The 21911-nt window shown below is 42.4% G+C and overlaps 1 protein-coding gene across 1 annotated transcript in view; it reads left to right on the top strand.

The window, feature by feature from the left end:
• arap2 (ArfGAP with RhoGAP domain, ankyrin repeat and PH domain 2) overlaps positions 1-21911 on the top strand; it is a 148979-nt gene that overhangs the window by 77112 nt on the left and 49956 nt on the right. The window contains exon 15 of the mRNA XM_080486352.1: positions 14732-14857. Within this exon, the coding sequence (XP_080342478.1) occupies positions 14732-14857 (126 nt within the window). The remainder of the gene's footprint in view (positions 1-14731; positions 14858-21911) is intronic.

Genomic DNA, 21911 nt, shown 5'->3' with positions numbered 1-21911 from the left:
AAGGCACATTTCCAGGCTAAGTGTTCGTCCCAGGTAACTGGGCCACAGATATCAGCAAATCAAGCAGAATAACTCATGTATTCTCCTGGCCAAACCTCACCCAAAGGAAAAACAGGGCTTTCATAAATCATGTGAGATCTCTTTAAACTCGCTGTGCAAGTCAAACTTTTACAACCATCATATATTCTACCCATTGTCTTTATTCTTTAACAAGCCAATCATGTTTAAAACTCGCACTCACTGCTGCGCAGCCACATTCATAAAAGCACAGTGGGAGTTTTTTGTTTCCTCTGCCATGAATAGGAAATGAAGGCAGAAAAACCCACAAATTTGAAGCGAGGGAGTTTTAAGTTAAAAGTTCGGTCTTTTTTTTCCCCCTCTGTTTTTTTTTTTTTTGTTGTTTTTTTTTGCCTGTGTCAAGTCTTTGTTTTGTTTTTTTTGTTCCATCTCTCCTTTGTATTACCCGCCTCATGTGCCCGGCTTCGCAGGCACGGCACGTCTGTGCCGTGTCGTGCGACTTCCCCGTGATGGGTGTGTTTTGTTTCCGCACGCTTCCACACGGGGCTGATGATAAGAATGTGTTAAGATTAAAGGAGCGGGAGAGGCCGCCGGCTGGGGCCGTGGAGAGGGAGACTGTATTTTTCCATAATGTATGCGGCGCATCTGTGTACGCTCTCCGGCACCGGTCGCCTGTTAGGGACTCGCTAATTGCTAGCGTGGGTCACCTGGTCACCATGGTGACGGCCATTACTCGGAGGTGTGCTCGAAGACACGAGCGCAGACAAAGGCGCACACATCCACGCGTGTGGGTAGTGTCCATCGTAAATGTGGAGCATGCCACCAGCCTCTGTGGGCTCATTACGCGCCTGGGAGTTGCAGGGCTTCGTCATTAGCAATACAGAACCAACCAGACGGACGTCCAACGAAACTCACCAGCGACTGACGACAAGCCAGACCTGGGTCAGGCAGGTTACGGAGAATCCGAGTGCTCCTCGTACAGATTGACGCTGATCTGCAGCTCCAGTTAGAGATCTCGCCTCGGGGACGGTAGCGAAGTGCTGCACCTCTCCAAATTAGTAGCAAATGATAGTGGCCACCAGAAAGCGACTCGTGAAAGTGACGTTAACCCAGGGTCAGGTGCGACCTTAAGGACAGTGTCTTATTTTCCTTCGGGTTTCAACGTCTCTATATGTGTGTGACAGCATGGAGCGGTTACGTTTTCTTAATATCCTTGGGAGAAGGAAAAAAAAAAAGAAACGTCCACTATTCCCTGAAATTACGTTTATTTTTGACAGTTCTGCAGCCCCGTGATTTATGTTCACACCGAGATTCGGTAGCAGTGCAAGAAGCAGTGCGGCATTTATTTAGTATGGCAGAAAGAGAGGGCGAGGAGGTGGTGGTGTTTGCGTGAACGGGAAGTCAAAGTTTACATCGCGTCACAGTTCACCGGTCACTGTTGGTTTTTCCTGTAAAGAAAATTAGAAATAGATAAATAAACATTCCCCCCAATGCGTACAAGGGTTTAATGATAAAATGCGTAAAATTAAAGTCCTGCATCGTTGGGCCAATTTTTGCCTGGGTTGTTCTGTGGAATCTCTAAGACGCCATGCTAGTTCTGATCCGAGCATCTTTGCATTTTATCCGTTACTTGGTCACTAAAGATCCATTCAGACTGCTGAAACGGACCTTTACTCATTCCAACATTAGGTCAGTTCTTGAAATAGACTCATAGCTAACTGAGCTACCGAGCTTCAAATCATGTATAAATCAACATATAACTCAAATACAGCAGTTATGAGACACATTACTTCTATACGATGTTCTATACGAAGCAACAATACCATTACAAGTAGTGTTTTAAAGTCCAAATGAAACTCTTTTGTCCAATTTCATTTTCTAACCTTACAATCCAGCGATTGAAACCAAAGTTGATTCATTGTGCTCCCACTTTAAAAAGCCAAACGAGTGCGCCTGCAAGAGCAGGTTTTAAGGTAAGGATCACCCATTTTTAGAGGTCAGCGGCTGCTGCAGAATCTGCTTCTGTTCCGCTGCCATCTTGTGATATAAAGTGGTACTACATGATATAGTGGCACAAGGGCTAACATGGGCAAATTCTCTGCAGCAAAGCGTATCGACACTGTAGAGAATGTCATTTTTTTTCCCCCACCCATCCTTGTTATTTAGCTTTATTACAAGTCTTTACTTTGCTCGTATAATATAAATGTGTTGTACTTAACAATCACGCCCGATTTCTATTTGTATTGAAATATATTCGGAGACAAACTGGCTTGTGGATAGCTGTGGTCTTTTCATTGTATTTGTTGACAAGGGGGAAAAAACAATAAGGACGATAAAAACCCAAATAAGGAGTCAAGAGATATTATTAGTCTTGCAGGCTTTTTTGTTTCAGCATTCACATATGTAGTCAAGTTTAAAAAGGAAAAAAAAAAAAATGGATGGCCAAGACCAGACTGTACCACTGTTTTCGCATCCTTTGGATCTATTTGTATTGTCGAAAGATTAACTTGTGGTACTGTGAAAAGATCAAGGCTCCACACAGCACACTGTCCACATTCCCTCTTTGACATTTTCCCACTGTCGGACGCATTGTCACATCACACAGAGCTGCTGGAAAGTGGCGTCTGCATTGTTTTTGTGAATGTGGCCCCCTGAGTTTGCAGACAGACTCGAGAAAATTTTGATTAAACAGAAATTGAACTTTTTCCGCTGTTGTGCGCAGTGTTATGTCTGGCGAAATCCGGGAACAATTCAATACCCACACGACAGCCTCCCTACTGTATGGCATGGTGTTGACGGAGAGAAGATAGAGAGGGTGGAATAAAAGGAGCCACACAGCAGCCAGTATTGAGGACAAAACTGAGTTCAGAGCGGCTTTAGAGTTGGAAAGACCTTGGCCATGGGTTACAGTTGAACTTTTCAACAAGATAATGATTGCACACATGCAAGGTAACATAAGGACTCATAAACTGCAGATTTTTTTATTAATTTTTTTTTTCATTCGTTGGCTGTCACACGTGTCTGTGGGAGCTTAGCTCTTCTTTCTTTTATGTATCCACAGCAAGATGCATCCACATCAAGGGTGCACTTCAGGCCTTCATTCAGCCACCATGCGGTGCTGTAAAGCAGGCACTATATTCAAACAAATTGTGGCAAACCCAATCGACCCCCCTGGTGGGAGACCAGAATGAGGCAGCAACAAACAATCAGACGCCCTGAAGGATTCTCACTCCCTAAGAAAACTTAAAGTCTAAATTGGGCTATCTCTTAGTGTGCAGAAAACGTCACCGCTTTCCCAGCTCCGTGGTGTGAATCACACTCCCAGTTTGTAAAATAAAAATAGGACCCCCCCCCCCCCCCCCCCCCCCCCCCCCCCCTTCCCCTTGGAGATAGTGAATGAAAAACAAAGCTGACAGCCGGCTTGTCCCTGAACCCGCTCCGCAGTCTGCTCCCTCCACAGCGGCTCATTTGTAGCTCCAGTGTTAGGACATCGACTGATCGCAGAGCACGGCCACTTCATTAGCGCCTTCTGGCCGCCGACACGTGAGCGCACGCGGGCGAGCCTCGGCGGACCTTGTTCGCCCGCCCACACCTGCTCGCCCCAGTGCACCTTGGGATATTTTTGGGACATGTTGATTTGCATTTCACCATCCCAGATTCTATTGAAAGCAGCCAGACGAAGCTCTCCGAGGCAGTCGTTCTGCACATTTTGGGAACCCCCGAGGGCACTTTCAATGATGGCTCTATCTCTTATAGGCAAAGGTGTCCACTGTGGCGGTGTTTTGTATATTTTTAGGTCCCTTTATTATTTTTTCACGTGGAGCGTATTCCCATATGCAGCACATGAATAAAGTAATCCATCAAAACACATATGAGAGGTACGTGGATACCGCTTCTTCTCCGCTAATTAGCTGCTGCAGACGTGGTGCCGCAGTTATGAATGCAACAAATCTGCACGTGAGCAGAAGTCGGACTTGATAAAAACATCATTGTTGGGTTGTGAGTGTTATTTGCAAATGTGTTTGAAGAATTGTGAAACTCAGAATATATGTGTGCGGTCAGACTTGTAAATGTGTGAACGCGCCAACGTAATATGGACTGCGGTGAACTTTTCATATGCGAATCTGGCAAATCCGGCCAAACTGACGTTATGTATGCACAGTTGAAGGCATTGAATTTCCATGTTTATAGTCTAATTCACATCTTTGAAGCTCCAAGTGGCTCTTTAGCCCCTCCATAGTGGATTATTGGTTTTCTTTTTGGGTTTTTCTTTGCTCTCCAGATGACCTTCCATACGGACTTCTGTCTCACAGTTCAAAGAAATGGATGACATTTATACTCAATAATTACAGAATGGTTCAATAGTTGGTCAACTATGTCATCTGCACACTCTCTTTCAATTCAGGTGATAAATGTTGAGTTTCCAAATGAACTACTTGGTAAGCTCATCATGACTAAATCCACTTAATCGCTCACTGCTGTTACAAGTACATTACATTAAAATAAGCATCATCACGTAGAAAAACTTTCATTTTTACTCTAAATGCTTGTTAGGGTGGACGGGTTCAATTAAGGAGTAAAGAAAATATAGGAAAAAATGTTGAGAGAGAGAGAGAGAGAGAGAGAGAGAGAGAGAGAGAGAGAGAGAGAGAGAGAGAGAGAGAGAGAGAGAATATACAACTTTATGAGCTGTGTTTGCAGTTCAAAATGTATTTTGTTTGCTGAATTTTACTATCTGTGAGGATGTCAGACGAGACAAAAGCTGTTCCCATCCTTGGACGTGCCCCTGTCCCTATGGCCGTTCTGGTAATGTTCACAAATTTTGCAGGTGTGCAACATTAGAAAGTATTTAGGAGACACGGAAGAATTGGGTCACTTTGATCAACCGGTGCGTTGAAGAGATTCATTTTATTTAGCGACTTGAACGATTCAGGCTTTACAGTTTTATCTGAAATAATACTTATATTAGTATAGATTATTTTCTGAAAAGGCAAAGTGGATTCACTTCAGTTTTAAAAGATGTTTCATCTCTTATCTGGAAAGCCTAATCGTTTTTTTTATTTATATATTTATTTATACTTTCACGAGAGGATGAAAGGAAGTTCAGTTCCTGTGTGAAGGAACTGGATGACTCAGTTTTCACCGGCTCATACACTATGTGGTGAAAGTTTACAAAGAAATACCCTCATATACAGGTCATCGGAGTATAAGAAATGGCAAGCTGTAATCTCCCGCTTCTGTGTATATTTCAATCCAAAGTGGCTGTATGTATGTAAGTATTAAAGGAAATAACCTTGAAATGTCGGCAATAGAATAGAATCACTGTTTAGACGCACTGCACTACGTTCCTCTGAAGATGAGGGAGTGTGTTAAATGAAAATAAATGTTGTTTCCTCTTCCAAAATTTCAATTAAAGTAACAAATACAGACATTGTTTTAAGTCCGATCACATTTAAAAAAATTTAAAAAATTATGTGACCATACTGACAGAGCACATCAGTGATAATAAAATACTGTTTTTGTATCAGTTACAATAAAACATTTTTTACAGCATAGACCCCAGAGCCTCGTGGCTTTACAGTTGGACTCATTTTTTGTAAATTGATTTCATCAGTATTACGCGTACAATTGTAGAAACGTGTGTTTTAATTAAATAAAGTGTCATTTTAACTTCCACTTATTGCTCCTTTATCATGTGTTCTGCAACCTTTATCAGAAAACAGGCCTTTTCCCCCTCTGCATGCATTTCAATGAAGCAGCTAAACATATATGATAAAATTGCTTATAACATTGTGTATGTATAGTAGATAAAGTATACAACTTTTCTATATCATCAAGATGGTAGGAAAAGAAACTTGAACCATCTGGTGAAGGACTGCTGATATTATCATGTTCATCAGTTCTGGACATTTTAGTGCTTCATGTTGCTTTAGCTGACAAACTACTGATGAATTATTTCATTTAAGAGACGCATCTGTCACCTGAAAGTGGGAGACAGGAGGAGCATCATTAAATATCACATAGAAAAGTTTATTTACATTATGATTTTGTGAAACTGTAAATTAACTTCACTTATATAGCACTCTTACTCGAGGAGACTTTGATATCTGGACAGGGGAAGTGGAACCTCCAAACTTGCAAGTGAATGTTGCAGGATGTGTTTATTATTTAGAATTGACTGCAGGTGGTGTAGGAAAGAAAGCATACTTTATTAATCCCCCCCCTTTGGCGAAAAAACTACATACTTGTATTCCTAGGTCCGGTTTACACGACGTTTCAAGTGAAAAACACATTGTTTTACACGGAAATGACAAACTTTAAACAATGGAGTCTTCATGTTGGGCCACTAGAGGGTGCTGTTTTTCATGTTTTGCAATGAAACCGCACGCGCATGCGTTTAGAGAACAATACGTCAAAGTTTAACCATAGCAAATACACGACATTCATATGGACAGACAATGAAGTTAGATTGCTATTACGGGTGACTCGCCACAATAAAACGACAAAGTCCCAGGAGAGTGTGGCCTGTTTTCCCCGACAGCAACATTAGCATGTATTGTTTGACATTTGTGTGTCCTCACAGCAAGCAGAAGTCCAATATTCGCTCACTGTTTGGAATTGCTTTTGTCCACCAGCCCCTAAAGAAAACATCTGTTTGTTTGTTTGCTTTTTGGATGGTGGGAGAGGGTCGCGTACAGTGAGTTCATAAGATTTCTAAACTAAATGCTGCTCCCCGCTGTGGCTGGAAATGAGACTGAGCCATAACAGTAATGTCGAGAGCTCAAAAAACCAAAACAATGAGTAGATAGAGTGTTAAAAAAATAAATAAATAAATAACAAAGCTGAGGGTGGTAATCCTCTCTGGCTTTGGCATTATGAGCAACACACTCCACATTGAACTGTGTAATATGACCAATTGTGCATGTACAACCTTTAGATGGTGCAGCTTTAACGCAAGTGAGATGATTAATTCCAGACTTTGGCAACTCCTACAGATAGGCACAGAAATAGTGTCAGTATTCATTGTTGCTTTTCTTTGAGGAAAACTCCAACCGTAGGTGCATAAGTTGCTAACTTTGTAAAAAAAAAATAAGTGGCTCTAAGATCGAAAAAATGTTTATCCCCGCCAACGATTTCAGAGTGAATTTTTCCCATCAAAGCCGCGGCTAATGTCTCAACTGTAAACAGAACAATGCAAACATGTAAATTATGTTTTATTGGGGCTCTTCACTCCACCCAGGAGGCCATTGTTCTGTGAAAACGGAGCTCCACGGCAATGCCTCTCACTGTTGACATCACTCTGCTCCTTCTTAAATGACACACTGTGGATTTGGAGGGAGAGAAGTTTTATTGTTGCCGTCCTCGCATCCCTGACGCTTCAAATCTCGTGGCACATTAAAAATTTATCCAGCAGGCTTTCTGTGTGGATAATAAAAAGATGAAGACCAGCACACAAACACACTAAATCAGGGGCCCCCGTATTCATTCCACCCTGTTGTTAGGCACATTGTGAGACTCGGGCAGTTTTCTTGTTGATGTTGTTAGTGGGTTGTTGTTTTATTTTTATTTATTTTTTTGCCAGGGCACACACATTTTGTGGTTAGAGGGTCAGAAAGTCATGTGCTGCTGCTGAGAGTTCAAATATGTGTTTGGTCTTAATTTAGAAAAGGGTTGCTGCGTCAGTGTTGCCAACTTTTAAACAGTTTTTTTTCCCTTTTTGTTACTTTTTTTTTTTTTTTTAGCTTTGATCACTGAATTAATTTGCTCTACACTATGTTTAACAATAATATTTTTCAGACAGGCACATTTGTTTCGTGGCTTGCCGCGTCGGCAGCCCATCACAGGAGGAGCACATTCGTAACTGGATATTTGGATGGCACCAATTAACCTCAGAAATGCATGTTTTTTACGCCGTGCACGCCGAGGGAGAAGAAGCAAACTCTACATATGAAGGCCACCAAGCCAGGGTCTAATTCAGTTCTAACCCTGGATAGGTCACCTGGGCAAAGAGAGAAGCACACTCGCCTTTTAAGGGGTCAAATTATACATCTTTTTTAACACTTTCATTTGTTTAATGCTCCAAATCAAGCTTTTCCTTGATTTGAATCTGCATTCAGAATCTGCTGCGTCTCTGTGAGCTGGACTGGCTCCGCCCACACATGCCCATCTTGGGAGGAGGAGGAGGAGGAGGAAGTCTTTCCTCTCATGGTGCCATGTGCCAGAGCAGAGCTGCCTTATCGTGGGAGGGCTCCACCTTGATTGGGATTGGCTGAACCCCCAATGAGGAAGAAAACAAAACATGAAACATCTGGCCTAAAACTCCAAACCCACTACCTTCTCGTAATGAGGCAGGAGTGCTGACCACGACACCACAGTGCAACCATAGTCTATATCTTCACATCAGTGACCATGCTCTCATGAGTTAATTTCTTTGTTTTTCACACAAGGACATTGTGCCCATTCTTCCCTTCATTTGTCTAGTTGTTTACGCAGATTATCGGATGTGCTTGCATTTCCCAGCCGTCGAATCAGCCAGCACACTCTACTTCACCTAATCACCTTTCATTCCCTTATCGGCTTCTCAGTTTATAGACTGCTCCATTTTCACACGCTCATCGCCTGATTGTCTTTGTTCCCTTTGTTTGAGCTTTCAGCTGTCTGTTTTCCGCCTGCCTGTTTTGATCCCCATTGTTTTTTTGACCTTGTTTGTGGTTTTGGATTTTGCCTCAGCCACTGCCTTTGTACTCTGTTTTTCTTGCTTCAGTTTTTTATCTTTCTTTTTTCTCTCCCCCTCTTTACATCTTCATGTGAATCGTGTGGTATGGTGAGAGCTGCTCTTTAACAACTGTGACAACATGCTTTCTACATTTTTAACACGTACCATGGCCTCCGTTTTTGCTCCCGTTTACCGCATCTAACTGAATTTCTTAGTGTGTGTGTGTGTGTGTGTGTGTGTGTGCGTTTGTGCCCGATCTCCTCTGATTACCCCACTGTCCACTGCTTGTCGGGGACCACTTTGTGACCGGTGCCGTGGGCGAGCAGATGGCTAATTGAGTGCTCCGTCATGTCACCTCCCCTCACTGGGGACTGAGCCAATCAACACAGGCCAGACTTCTCAACCGCCGCCCCCACAGACATCCCAGTCCCATCTTAACAGAGTCCAGCTTTAAAGCCCCAGAGGGATTGTTTAGAAAGCTCACAGAGAGAGCCTTGTTACGACTGATACGGCATCAAGACCCTGGCCTTATTTACATTCTGCCAACCTGAGTGCTTGAAGGAAGAAGAAGGAAAAAAAAAAAAGTGTGTCTCTGCGTGTTGGACTCACTTTCCTGCAGTTTAATGGCAAAAACATCATGTCAGATTTACAATGCAGGTATTGGCAGACACGTTGTCTGTGTTAGATTCTGGGATTACGGATATTACTAACGTGGCTCTACATTTGTTGGGATCAAAATCAAAGACGTATTGCTTGTTACAAAGAGCGAATACAACATAAAAAAGGCTCCTATCATGCTGCTATCCCGCTGTTTTATTTGCCGGCATCTCCAATGTGGCTGGACCAAGTTTAAAGGATATATTTGTTCTTTTTATGCCTCCGTGCTGATGACAGTTGTGGTCAGAGGTTTTTGGTGGTATTAGCTTTTTATTTTATTCTTTCATTTCTTTCTTCATAAATTTGATTTATGTTACCTTGTAGCCAAGGATCACCTGATTAGATTTTGAGACTCAAAGGTTCAAGACATTGATGAGAATGTTACACAATTTTTGGAAACTACGGAGGGTAGATCTCTCTTGAGCCCATTGGAGAGTCCTAGAAAATACTTTTTTGCTATCCAGTCTTTTTTTTTTTTCTTCCCAGCGTAAGGGAGGAGAGAAAAAAAAGAGGATACACAACATTTCCTGCTGTCAAGAGCAGTTTCAGATAAGGACATCAAGCACAAAATAATATTGTAATATCTTAATCCGATTTGAACCTTTTGCTGGTTCCCACGAGTGCATGTTTGGCATTGTTGTGGTTTGCTTCTGCCGTTTTGAGCTTACTTGGGGGGGGGGGGAAACCAGAAGCAAAACGTTACAAGAGCTTGATGTCTGTTTTTTCGACTTTCACACACACATCCCTTCTCTCTAAAATCGGGGCCCCTCGGTAGAAACTATATTGACAAGTTTGATAGGCATAGGTTAGGTGTGAGAAATGCCGTGTTTTTGCGATTTTTAAAATCTTAAAACTGACAAAACAGAAAAATATAAAAGTCGTTCCAGTGACGCCCAGAACTTGTTCAGTATGGCCGTCTGACAAAAACACAGTAATGCTAGTAATGCTAAACTAGTTCAATTGAGTCCATCTTGCTTTTAGTTTGGGGATAAGTATTTCCTCTTTTCTACTCTTTTCTCTTTCTTCAAACCCCGGACCAATACATCCTATCCACTGACATTGCAAACAGAGCAGATCAGGACCCAATCTACTTTTGGCATTTTTTAGGGTGCTGAACTTGATTCCAGCTGACTATGGGTGAAGGCCGGCTCCATCCTGGCCAGGTCACTAGTCTATCACAGGGTAAAGAGGAACGAACAGTCGCATTATAATCACCTATAGGCCTTTCAGAGGAATTATCACCAATTCCATGCCGTGAAACTGTTAGAAAGTGAGGAGAAGTCCTGTTTATGTACAAGTAGAACCCCACACAGAAAGGTTCCCATGCCTAAACTTGAATAGGGAGGAACCACGGCACTGCGCAGCCGTGAATCAGCGTCAGATTAAATGGAAAAGTAAAGTGAAAAATAAAATAGAGCAAAATATTAATGCTGCCATCAGAAAAGCAGGATGGCGCACTCGTCCCCACGGAGGAAACGGTGACAGAACCAAACAAATCCCAGGGAGCGTATCGTGTTAGTCATTAGTTCACGATGAGGACGCATGGACCCAAATGAACTTGTAGTCTCAGTGGCTCTGGCGACGATGAGCTTTTTTTTTTTTTTTTTTTGAAATCCCCAAACACATGAGTTCATCAACGCTCCCCAAGCTGCTTCACAGTCCACAATGTTCTATCTCCTTCAGCGAATGCACAGTCGAATGGAGGATACACTAGGATAGAGTGGATCTTTTAGCCTTTTCTTTCCAGCATGGTTACCCCCACACTTGCTCTTCCTCTGGCCCCTTTTACACCATTTACAGTGCTTTCTGAAGCCATTTTTAGATGCAGACATATCCGAGGTCCCCCGTGCTGGTCAACGCTGCATCCTGAGTCACTCTACCTTCCACTGGGACTCTCGAGTGGATGTGGATGGATGATCCTGCCAACCCCATAAATATATACGGGCTCTGTGAACACATCTTCCAGACTCAAACTCGTGCAAGCGTTTACAAATATTTACAAAGACACAGGCCGGGAGAGGTGGCTGCGTCTAAGTGCCGCATGTTCATTAGATTGATTAGATTTCAGTAGCCTTAGGTCAAGGTTACCGTGGCAGTTTGAGGCTGTAAATCAAACTTTAATTCACTAATCGTGACACAATTTCACACAAATGTCCAAAAGGATAAAATAATGAAGTGATGACATTTTCATCCGAAAGGTCGGCTTCCCGTTGACATCCTCACGTCTTGCCAAAACACTTTTATTGCCATTATTCAACACTGTAACTCTGGACAGGTTGTAGAAATCGGAAGTTATGAGCTTAATCTGTCATACTCGCCCAAATTGTGATCTGCGCTTATTGTACTAATCTCAAAATGTATATTTTGAGTGTTAATTCCAAGACATACTTTTGACTGCAGTCTTACTGTCATATCACTATCTCTCTGTAACGTTAGGCTTCAGAGGAGATTTCCCTCAGGCATTCAAAAGTGATATATAATATCTCTTTGGCGTATTTTCTGAGGGGGGAAGTATAAGTGAAATAATACTTCACTGAAAGTACAGATTATTAATGCACATATGAGCACAATTAATTAATCTGACATAATGAGTCCACACACAGTACATTGGCACGTGGAGAACAGGCTGTCTCGTTAAATTATCTGATTGTTTTGGGGTTTTTTTCTCTCTCCCGGATGATGCGTGGCCTCGGGATGAGGCGTCAGCGGTGTCAGTAAAGGGTGGAAATGTCACTTCAATTAAAAGTGGTTTCAATTAAAGTTATTTTACCTTGCTTGATGAGAGAGCTGGAGGTAGTGGAGATGAAATCTGAGAGATATTGCAAACGCTCCGGCAGAAAATTGAACCACAGAATTGAAGCTAATTGAATTTGAGAATGATAAGGTTGAATGTGGGGAGCTCTTAAAGGGAGCAAGAAGAGGATGAGTCAAAGCAGTTTAGGAGAGAAATAAAAAAAGAGAGAGAGAGAGAGAGAGAGAGAGAGAGAGAGAGGCTGATACAAATGAGCGAGGAAAACTTGTAATTTAAATGGACAAAGATGAATCGGGGAGTGTCTTCAACTCATTTTTATTAACAGATACGGTATGTGGAGATGTGCGCCGTCAAATGGTCCGAGAACTCCTTATCTTTGACTTTGCAATGTGGCGATGTGACGACGCGAGCGCTCGATCCGTCATGTTCTTTTTCCTCCTCTTGAAAGTAACAGTGCGTCTTTACAGAAAAATACTCTACCGCATGGAGGTAGAGGCATCGGGTCACAAACGGCAGCGGTGGAGCCCTCGGCGGTTCAGCGTGGCACTCAAGGCTACTCGAGCAGCGTCGAGCGACGCCATTGCTTTGAGAATCTGCGTTTCCAGGCTGAAGGACAGCTTTTGTAGTCACGTGTCTTCATGGAAGTGACGGTGGGAGAGAACCCAGATGTAGGATTAGTGCTATCTTAATCTAAAACATTTCCTCTGTTTAAATCCACATTGATTTTTGCTCGGCTGTGATTGACATGTGATGGAACGTGGACAACTTCACAGACGATATCTCGATGTGTATCGTTGCTCCATTCTCACATCAACCACCCCCAAAGTTCAAATTCGGGAAATGTACTCATTTATACTTACCTTATTGCATCCGAGAAGCATTGCTGGTTAAATACTCTTATTGGATGTCTTTCAACCACTCAGTATATTGAATTTCCCCCTGAGACCTGGAAATGAATCTTTGTCTTTCGTTGGGGCCGTGAATGTGAGACATTCAAGTCAAACGCTGCATTTGCTAATAGACTGAGTCTTAATGTGCAGTCTGAGGACATCCTGGGCTTTATAATGATCCCTCAGTCATCGGGTTGTGACCAAGTGCAAATAGACTCAATTTTTGAAGAGGTATCGAATCCAGATTTCACATTTATTGCTAATGATTAAATGTGTTGGAAGTCGGGAAACAGTGGCCTTTTTTTGATTTCCCTGCATAAGCTTTTGCACGTGGATGTGGTGCTACTGAACAAGCCTGTTTTAAGCGAGTGTAGAATGTTTGAATTGGGGGGGGGGGGGGGGGGGGGGGGATGTTGTGAATTGTCATTTTGAAACATTTTGTTTGATTTTACTTTACAACGGAGAGACAAATAGTTGTTTCTTTCTCTGTTTTAGGAGGACTCACATTTGCATATTGATGATATTCATTCACGAATAATCAGATAAATAAATAAATAAATGTGTGTTTTTTTACTTAAACAACATTGCAAACACGAATCAGGTATTAACTTACTGCAAACAGAATCAATTGGCACATCCGTAGTTACTTGTTAGGTTCTTGTTTACTAGACTGATCACGAACCGTAGTTCTTGAGGAACGTTCTCCCACATGTGCTATCTGCTGTAGCCAGCAGCGGCTGATGGCGCCGTCAGGAAGGTGAGCAACGGTAAATTTAATGGTTACCGAATTCAGCTCTTTCTCTATTTATATCGAATATGTAACTTCAAATGTCATTGTACCTTGTGTTCTACACCTATGTGTATTATTAGGTGCTTCGTAAGAAATGCCAAGACAAAAAAAAACACACAGAAAGAGGTGTTCAAAAGAACAACATGTTGAGCAAGATGCAACTGGATAGACACATAAAGAGACAAAGAGTAGCCTGTTGAGAAATTTAGCAGAGTGTAATCCTTATTCCACTGCTGAAGGACTACATTCTGGGCAGTTTGACTGACTTCAGAAATGTTTGAAGTTTTCAGCTAAAAGAATATAAACTGTCTTGAGAGATGACTGTCAAAGGGCTAGAGTACCTCATACGGCTTTAGTTTTTTTTCCAATTGGTGAACCGGGAATTTCTACTTTATACACAAGAATGCAAATACTTTTAATTCCTTTTATTAAACAATCAGTCAATCTTTTTCATATCGACTTTCATTCAGTAGAATTCAAGTGAAAATGCTTCAGAAGTGATTAGATATTTGTAAACACGCACACACCTTCATACATGAACACATTTAAAATACAGGCACGCTCATCCAGAGAATTACAATTACATAAAGAGAAAAAAAAAATAAGAGTAGATTGGGAGACCAATAAAACCGTGTGATTAAATCAGTTTTACAATTGTCTTAAAAATGTCTTGTAACCCAGAAGGAGGCCTGAAGATAAATGGTGCTCTGTGGCACTCTGCCAAAATCCACTGAGGGTGGAGTTGTGAAACGAAGACATTCAAAAACCAGAAAAGTGTATTGTTCTAACTGAAGGTGAAATTGTGAAGCCGGAATTGAAGTGATGGATCAAAACGCTGCACTGCAACAACCGGCTTCTCGTGGGGAGACCATATCCTTGCTCATCCACTGCGTCTCCTCTCCTCACAGATTTCCCAAGGCTTGAGCAGTGGTCTGACAACGCATCACCGTCCGATGCTTCGCTCTTCATGGATGGCTTCCTCTACATCTCTTCCGGCCTCGCCAAGGCGACGCAGGAACGGCGTGGAAGAGACGGTGAGTGGAAGCTCCGTTTTGCAACCAACCACCCCCTCCCCCCCTCCGGCAAGGCCAATCAATCCATCAATCCATTTGTAAGCAATTTAAACTGCGTGTTTGTCAGGGGTCTACTCCAGTTAAGCGTTGATCGATCAATCAGTGTCAGTCTGTCAGCTGTCAAACTGCCAATCGTTTAATCCGTACAGCAAACAGTCCAGTCAAAACGATCAATGAATCTGTCTTTCAAAATGCGTCCTACGTCCGTCCTCTGGGAATTCTTGTCCGACGGAAGTGTGTTAGACAGCCCGCTCTGCGGAAGCACAGGGCAAATTGGGGTCAGTTGAAAGGAGAAATTAAACAAAAGGGATTTGGTACAAATCCCTCTGAGGCGCACCTGAAATGGCTCCTCCGAAACTTCAGAATTCTCTTTCCTTTCTCTTCCATGACAGTTTAAAACTTTTAATCAGGCTCCATTTCACACCCAAAGTCCTCAGCTGCTGCTGATGCACCTCCTGCTCCGCGATGGTCCCATATCTCCAAACAGCTGGAGCATTTTCGGGGCCCATGGGTAATTAGGAGAAGGAGCCGGCTTTGGGAGCTGCCTCCAGGGAAGAGGGTTACCAGGGAAGTGGAGGAGTGAGATGAGGAGTGGAAGGCAATGGGGGTGGAGGAGAAAACACAACCTGCCACTTGGAAGAAGCTGAATTTCCTTCATGTTGAGCAAGACATCCATCTCAATTTCCATCACCCCACGCACACACTGTACTCTCATCGGTGGGTATATATGCTGCCTAATGAACAGGGCCGAGGTCGGGGAAATTGCCTGTTAGAATAGAGAGAAGATGGATCCAAGTATTTCTTGGAAGTATCACTATTTGCATAAATGAAATGTGTTTTTATTTCATTTTTCGTTGAAGGATAATTCCAAAGCATTAGAGCCCGGCTTTATCATTTCTTTCAGTTTTAGCCATCGTAAAAATGTGTTTTGGGACTGTACGCTGATGATAACTGAGAACAGTTGGACTTTGATCCAACCAAAGCCGAGATGTCGAGAACAGAAATTGTACAATGTTTTAAATTGGTCTTAAATAGAGTGTCTGAATGATTCTCAACCTCGAAATATCATTCGTCATGATTACCCTAGTAAAAGTTCTGTCTTGTACCACAGTGTTACTTTTAAGTGGCACGATAACGAGCCACACCACACTCGCTCACAAATGACAACTTGGGGTTCAGAGTTTTGAACTTCTAAATTTGGGATCGAGAGAACCCACCATTGAACTAAAAATTACCCGCGCATCCAAATATTTACCTCCTTCACCAGTTAACCCAACAAGGGTCTTTCTGAACTGTTGGGAGAAACCAGACTTCCCGGGCCGATACTGAGCTCTAATGTGTCTGCTCGAAACTGTGTAAAACAAAACAATCAGCTAAAAGAATGCTCCCAACGCTGGCATGCATTTTAGAATTTCTTCTGGGCTCAATAAAGTACGTATCTACGTACCTCCCGATCTACCTCCCACTGTTGTGTGAAAAATTGATGAGAGCAGGCCTATGTCAGCGTTTTCCTTTAATTTCTTCGCACTGCCACTGCCTTTACTGGATTCAAAGAAAAGCAATCTATTACCTGTCTTATAAAAGCCTGTTGATGTGACAGCATGTGGTTTGTTGTTCCACATACAGTGAAGCACTTCAGACAGAGTTAGCGCTACAGGTGTCAAATGTTTTGAGGGCCATTTTAGTCACAGTGGTGCATCACACTCTATTTTATAGACACCGCAGTCTTCCAGAGTCATCGCTCCTTCGGATAAGTGCTTGTAATATTTTGGCCGATAAACACCTTGTTATTTCATCCCACGACGGAAAGACATCCGAGTTTGGCGTCTGTGTCTTAGCGGTGCTTTTGACTGCAGTTGTATTTGCTGAAAAATTCCCAGTTTAAAACTCCAGCTTCTTCAATCACAAGGAGGCACTGTCAGGACTTTGTTAGTACGGAGGGATGGAGTATTTTTGCATGTACTCCTGGATGCCTTTTGCTCCCAGGCTAATGGTTTGATGGTCTATAGATGTGCCCAAGTTTTTAATAATTCAAAGCTTCTGCTTCAGGCTTAATAAAAAGCACTCTGCCAGTCTTAAACTTTGCCTTCTTCTTTTTTTTTTGTCTGGAGACATCCCCAATTGACTTCTGTGCTTCTGCGAATAGAGAGCAAGTTCAGAGTATGACATAAATTAATTTGGCAAGCAATTTTGGTAATGGTACTGAAAGAGGCGGCATGAGGAATCTTTGTGCCACTCCACCATAATGATATAAAACATTAATGCCGCTTAGCTTTTACCACACAATTGGTAATCTGCATTATTATTTGTATATCCAACGCTTTCTTTGTCTCACTAACCGGCAAAACAATGTCGGAAATGTTTCATTCTCCAGCACTGGCCCTGCTTTACTTCCTGTTGTGTTTGCGCTACCCGAGGTATCCAGTTCATAAAGCAGAGACAAGAAATTAAGTCCTCCCCCCTCGAACGGACTGACGGGTGACTCACGCTACTCCTACATCCAAGAGTGTGTACTTAATGTGTGTGAGCCTCTATGTGTGTGTGTGCTCCTGGGAGGTAAAGAGAGACAGTATGCAGTTACCGTCGGAAATGGTGAGTGGCGGCGGGGAAATGGCACCCCTAATTTCTGATTAGTTTCGTATTTCTTCCTCATCAGCAGTGCTCTGTTTTCGCCCGCAACAGTAACTCGCAAGTGCCGGATAGAGGAAAGGCAACGAGGGAAGAAAAGGAGGGAGGGACGGAGATTTAAAAAAGAGAGGAATAGAGGGAGAATTGTGTTAACAGTTTCATTGAGGACACAAATCTGAGCCCATATGAACAATTCAATTACTTGCAGCTACTTGGCCTTTTTGATAATGAACCAAATCTTCTCTATTGTTTTTCATGACAAATTAGTCGTCGGCGAATGTTAAATGACGGAAATGTCTAAGTAGTTATTCCATTATGTTGTATATTTTATGAAAAGTACACAAAAGCCTATTTAAACAATTTGCCTTGATCTAATATGCTTTTTGGAGTGTCTTTGTTGAAATCGCTGCGCTTCTGTTTGCCTAAACGAGCGAGTGCCGCCGCTGCAGCTCGAAGCCAGCGTCACATGGCAGCTAGTGTATGTGTGTGAATCTGTGTGTGTGTGTGTGTGTGTGTGTGTGTGTGTGTGTGTGTGTGTGTGTGTGTGTGTGTGTGTGTGTGTGTGTGTGTGTGTGTGTGTGTGTGTGTGTGTGTGTGTGTGTGTGTGGTGTGTGTGTGTGTGTGTGTGTGTGTGTGTCTTTACTTTATCTTATGCCATATCTGTCAATTCCTCGCTGTAATGAAGTGTGCTGTAATTCTGGCACAGACGGATCGTTCAGATCCCTTCAGTTTCTCCATTTCCATTTCCAGCCCCCCTGACAAGCTGTCCAGCAGATGTCTTCATCACAGATATTTTAGTCTGATGGCAAGATAGGCATTAGATTGCAGGAAAGGGTAGAGGTAGGAGAGCGAGCAGAGGGCTGAGCGAGTGATTTTCACTGGGAAAGCGGCACAGTCTGCTATTTCGATGCATACTGAAATAGGTGTCTGTGCGATGTCGATAAAAAGTTCATTGGGGGGGGGGGGGGGACTCTGGGTAAATCTGGCGAAGTTCAGTTAAACATTGATACACAATCGGAGTCAAAACTTTGGAGTAAACATGTTATTATAGAACTTGGTCCGTGAAGTCAATCAACAATAAGACGGTTTAATTGCCACATTGATGAATAGATTAGACTAATCAACCTGCTGTTCTTGCACTCTTTGAGCATTAAGCTCGTTTTTCGAACAGCTGAAGGTGGGGCGGGGAGGGGGGGGCACATAGCGGGGAAAATAGAAATGGAGCTTCCACATTGTATGTTTGGAGGCCTTTCTTTCTCCGGGAAAAAGAGAATAAAAAAAACTGTGTTGGGAGCACTCTTGGCGTAGCAAGCTAATTGGAGCAATTTAGTTTGGTGGAGGTATGTTCTACGGTTGGCTTCCGCTAGTGTTGTCTCTAGCGGCTGGTTGCGGACCCCTGCGGAGAGCGGCTGGGCCGCTGGGCCGTTGCTGTGTGCGGGGAACAGCTGGCAATGGACGCAGCTGCTTGATTGTAAATCAAGCACTATTGTTCCTCCTATTGGGCTGTTGCTTGTCTAAGAATCTCGTGGTAGGCCACCCGCTAAGGAAATTCTGCACCACAAACAAAGAAAGGAAAAAGGCATGCTTTTGATTGGTCGACGCGATGAAGCCAGTTTCCTGGTGGAATATCTTGATCTGATCCAAAAGCTTTCACTCTTCTGATAGGAAGTAACTTGTGCCACAAATGTCATCATAGTTGAGAAGTAGTGATTTTGAAGTGGCTCGGATTGCAGGTTTCCCACATTTAGCCTGCAGGCATTCAGGGATTGAACCGGCATCCCCGCACCTGTTGTGGGCTTTGTACGTTGCATCATTGGTACAACTTTTTTTTAGATTTTCTTTTGCTTCCTGCGATTTCTCCCTTATCTAGTGAATCTCTAACATCTTCATTCACACTTGAAACCCATAGGAGATCTACCCAAAAATGCAATTTCTTCAATATCTAGTCTTTCTGCACCCTTTAAGTCCCATTACCCCCCCCCCTTCTCTGCCCAACACTCCAATATTAAAGCCTATTATAGCATCATGTGGGCATCTGTACCCATGATTGCTCTGGTCATTATTACAATAATTCTTCAAAAACTAATTGCATGAGCAGGGAGCCCATTCATGTGTCCACACAGTCTGGACCCAGGATCCCGTAGCAATTTGCTTCTCGGATTCACACTGGGATTTTTTTTTGTGTGTCTTTGTCCTTGGAGTGGCATGGAGAGGAAATTAAAAACATTTTTTTTGTGTCCCCCAATGGAGATGGAAGATGTTGTCAGGCATCCCGTTCAAGGAGATCGGATCTAAAGGCCACATTTTCCAACGTTAGAATGAGATCTATTAGTATCTCTAATGTAATATTCAGTATTCAAGTCGACTCATTTGCATATTTCAAGGTCAGTACTGATTAAGAAGTCCAATGCGCTTGACCAGAGATCATTCTTGCATTTGGTTGTGGAACCCCTGAAATCTGGAGTTGTCGAGTGTGTGAAGCTTTTGGTTCCACTTCATTTGAATTTATTTTGTGTCATTATGTCTAATTTCTTTTCGTCAAGGAACTAGCTTTTCTAAATTTGTTGTATTTGTATGAGTTGTGGGGGCCTAATGGTGGAACATTAACAATTAGAAAGGGAAACAATTTGCATAACTGAAATAAACTTTCTGTACTTCATTGGGTTATCCTTATATTTCAGTTCTGTTATTGTTTGTAGACATTCACACCTTCTTATCTAAGATAAGATAGATATATAGAGCTGGAATTCCCATCCTTGCAGATTGAGAACTTTATGAAACGTTCAGATATTTGATCTGTCCATCCATCGCTCTGTTAATGTTAAAGGATTCTTGTCTCATTTTGCAGAAACATTTCTATGAATGTAGCACATTCATTCTGACTGGCGTATGATGCAATGATGAACATGATCCCATTTTGTTGGGGAAACATTTCCTTGTAAGTGATTGTACTGTACACTTCAAATCATATGTTAATTTAAAAAGGACCACTTCAACGATCATAAAGATAGTTTTTGAATAATTAACATCACAGGCTTCTAGCACCTTGGAGAGCCATGGATGTGAATCAACTGTGCTTATTAAGAGGATCATTGTGCGGAGGTTGTAAAGACACCCATTCAGTTCCCAGCTTATTAGAGCTGGAATGAAGGAAGGAAATTACAGTAAAGTAGATTAGAAAACAAGAACTTAACTACCGTCTGTTGGAAAATGATGGACATGACATTTTCTCCAAAACCTCACTGATGCGGGGATACATGTGAGAGTGAAGTGCGTTATTTCCGTCGCCAAGACAACGCTATGCCCTGTCATAGATTGGATTGATAATGGCTTTAAATACCACACACTTTGTCTCTGCCTTCCGCTCGCTCAGTCCCACACACAAGTACAAAAGTGGTAAATGTGCATTCATTTTCAAATGGAGATGATGAATCTTCAGCAGCCGGAATCTGCGGGGTCGCGGGAACAGTATTTTATTTTTATTTTTTTTAAATGCCACAGTAAGCAGCCAGATATTAGTCCTTTTTTTTTTTTTCCAGTATTAAAGCTGCTTGCAGAATGATGTCCAAATTGTTTTTCAGGGTTGTTTTTTTTTCCCCCCTTTCATTTTCAGCCGAAAACACAAAGGAAAAAGTCAGAACGAGCCCTAAAGAAAGGCAGTGCAAAGGTTGAATAGAGCAAAACTGACATCCTCCTTCCCCATGCTTATCACATCCTTTTTCTTTTAACAGCCAGTTGTAGACACTTCCTTTTTTATTGGAACTATATCTGTTCCTTCAGAAACATCACACACAGTTGGCAGAGGAATGCACAATTAGCATATTCATGAGATGAATACAGTGGAAACTTTGGAGTCGCAAGCGACAGGGGGTGTGGGGTGGATGGTGTGTGTGTGTGTGTGTGTGTGTGTGTATTGCAGAACAAAAAAGCAGATGGCACGGTGACTTTGAAAAATCCAAAATTAGGTATGTTTTCATGAACTTCATGCTCATTGGCTATGTAAATCGCACAGACAGACCGTCATGAAAGACAATGTTGTGTGTTTTCCATCATCTTCCACTGAGATCTTGTTTGTTGATTGGGAATCTGCTTGGTACTTAACAGTCTCTTAACAGCTTCAGATTAGGGAGTTTGCAAAATTGTGCGTGCTCTCACATACTGTACACGTTCTATCTTTGTGAAAAGTGACACGCAAGTCATTTACACTTGGATTTGTTTGTCTGGACAAACCGCAACTGATGGAGGTTTTCACACTTTGCCTCCGAGTAAAACTTCTCTTGACAGTTTGAAAAGGAAAGTCGATGTTTGACAGTATTTCAAAATTCTTCCTCGTCTCATTAGTGGACAAATGTCATTTGCTTTTTTTGGGGCGTTGTTTTTGCATTTG

This window comes from Lipophrys pholis, assembly GCF_963383615.2.
Source record: "Lipophrys pholis genome assembly, chromosome: 18".
NCBI classification, from domain to species: Eukaryota; Metazoa; Chordata; class Actinopteri; order Blenniiformes; family Blenniidae; genus Lipophrys; species Lipophrys pholis.
This window is presented reverse-complemented; position numbering and strand designations above follow the sequence as displayed.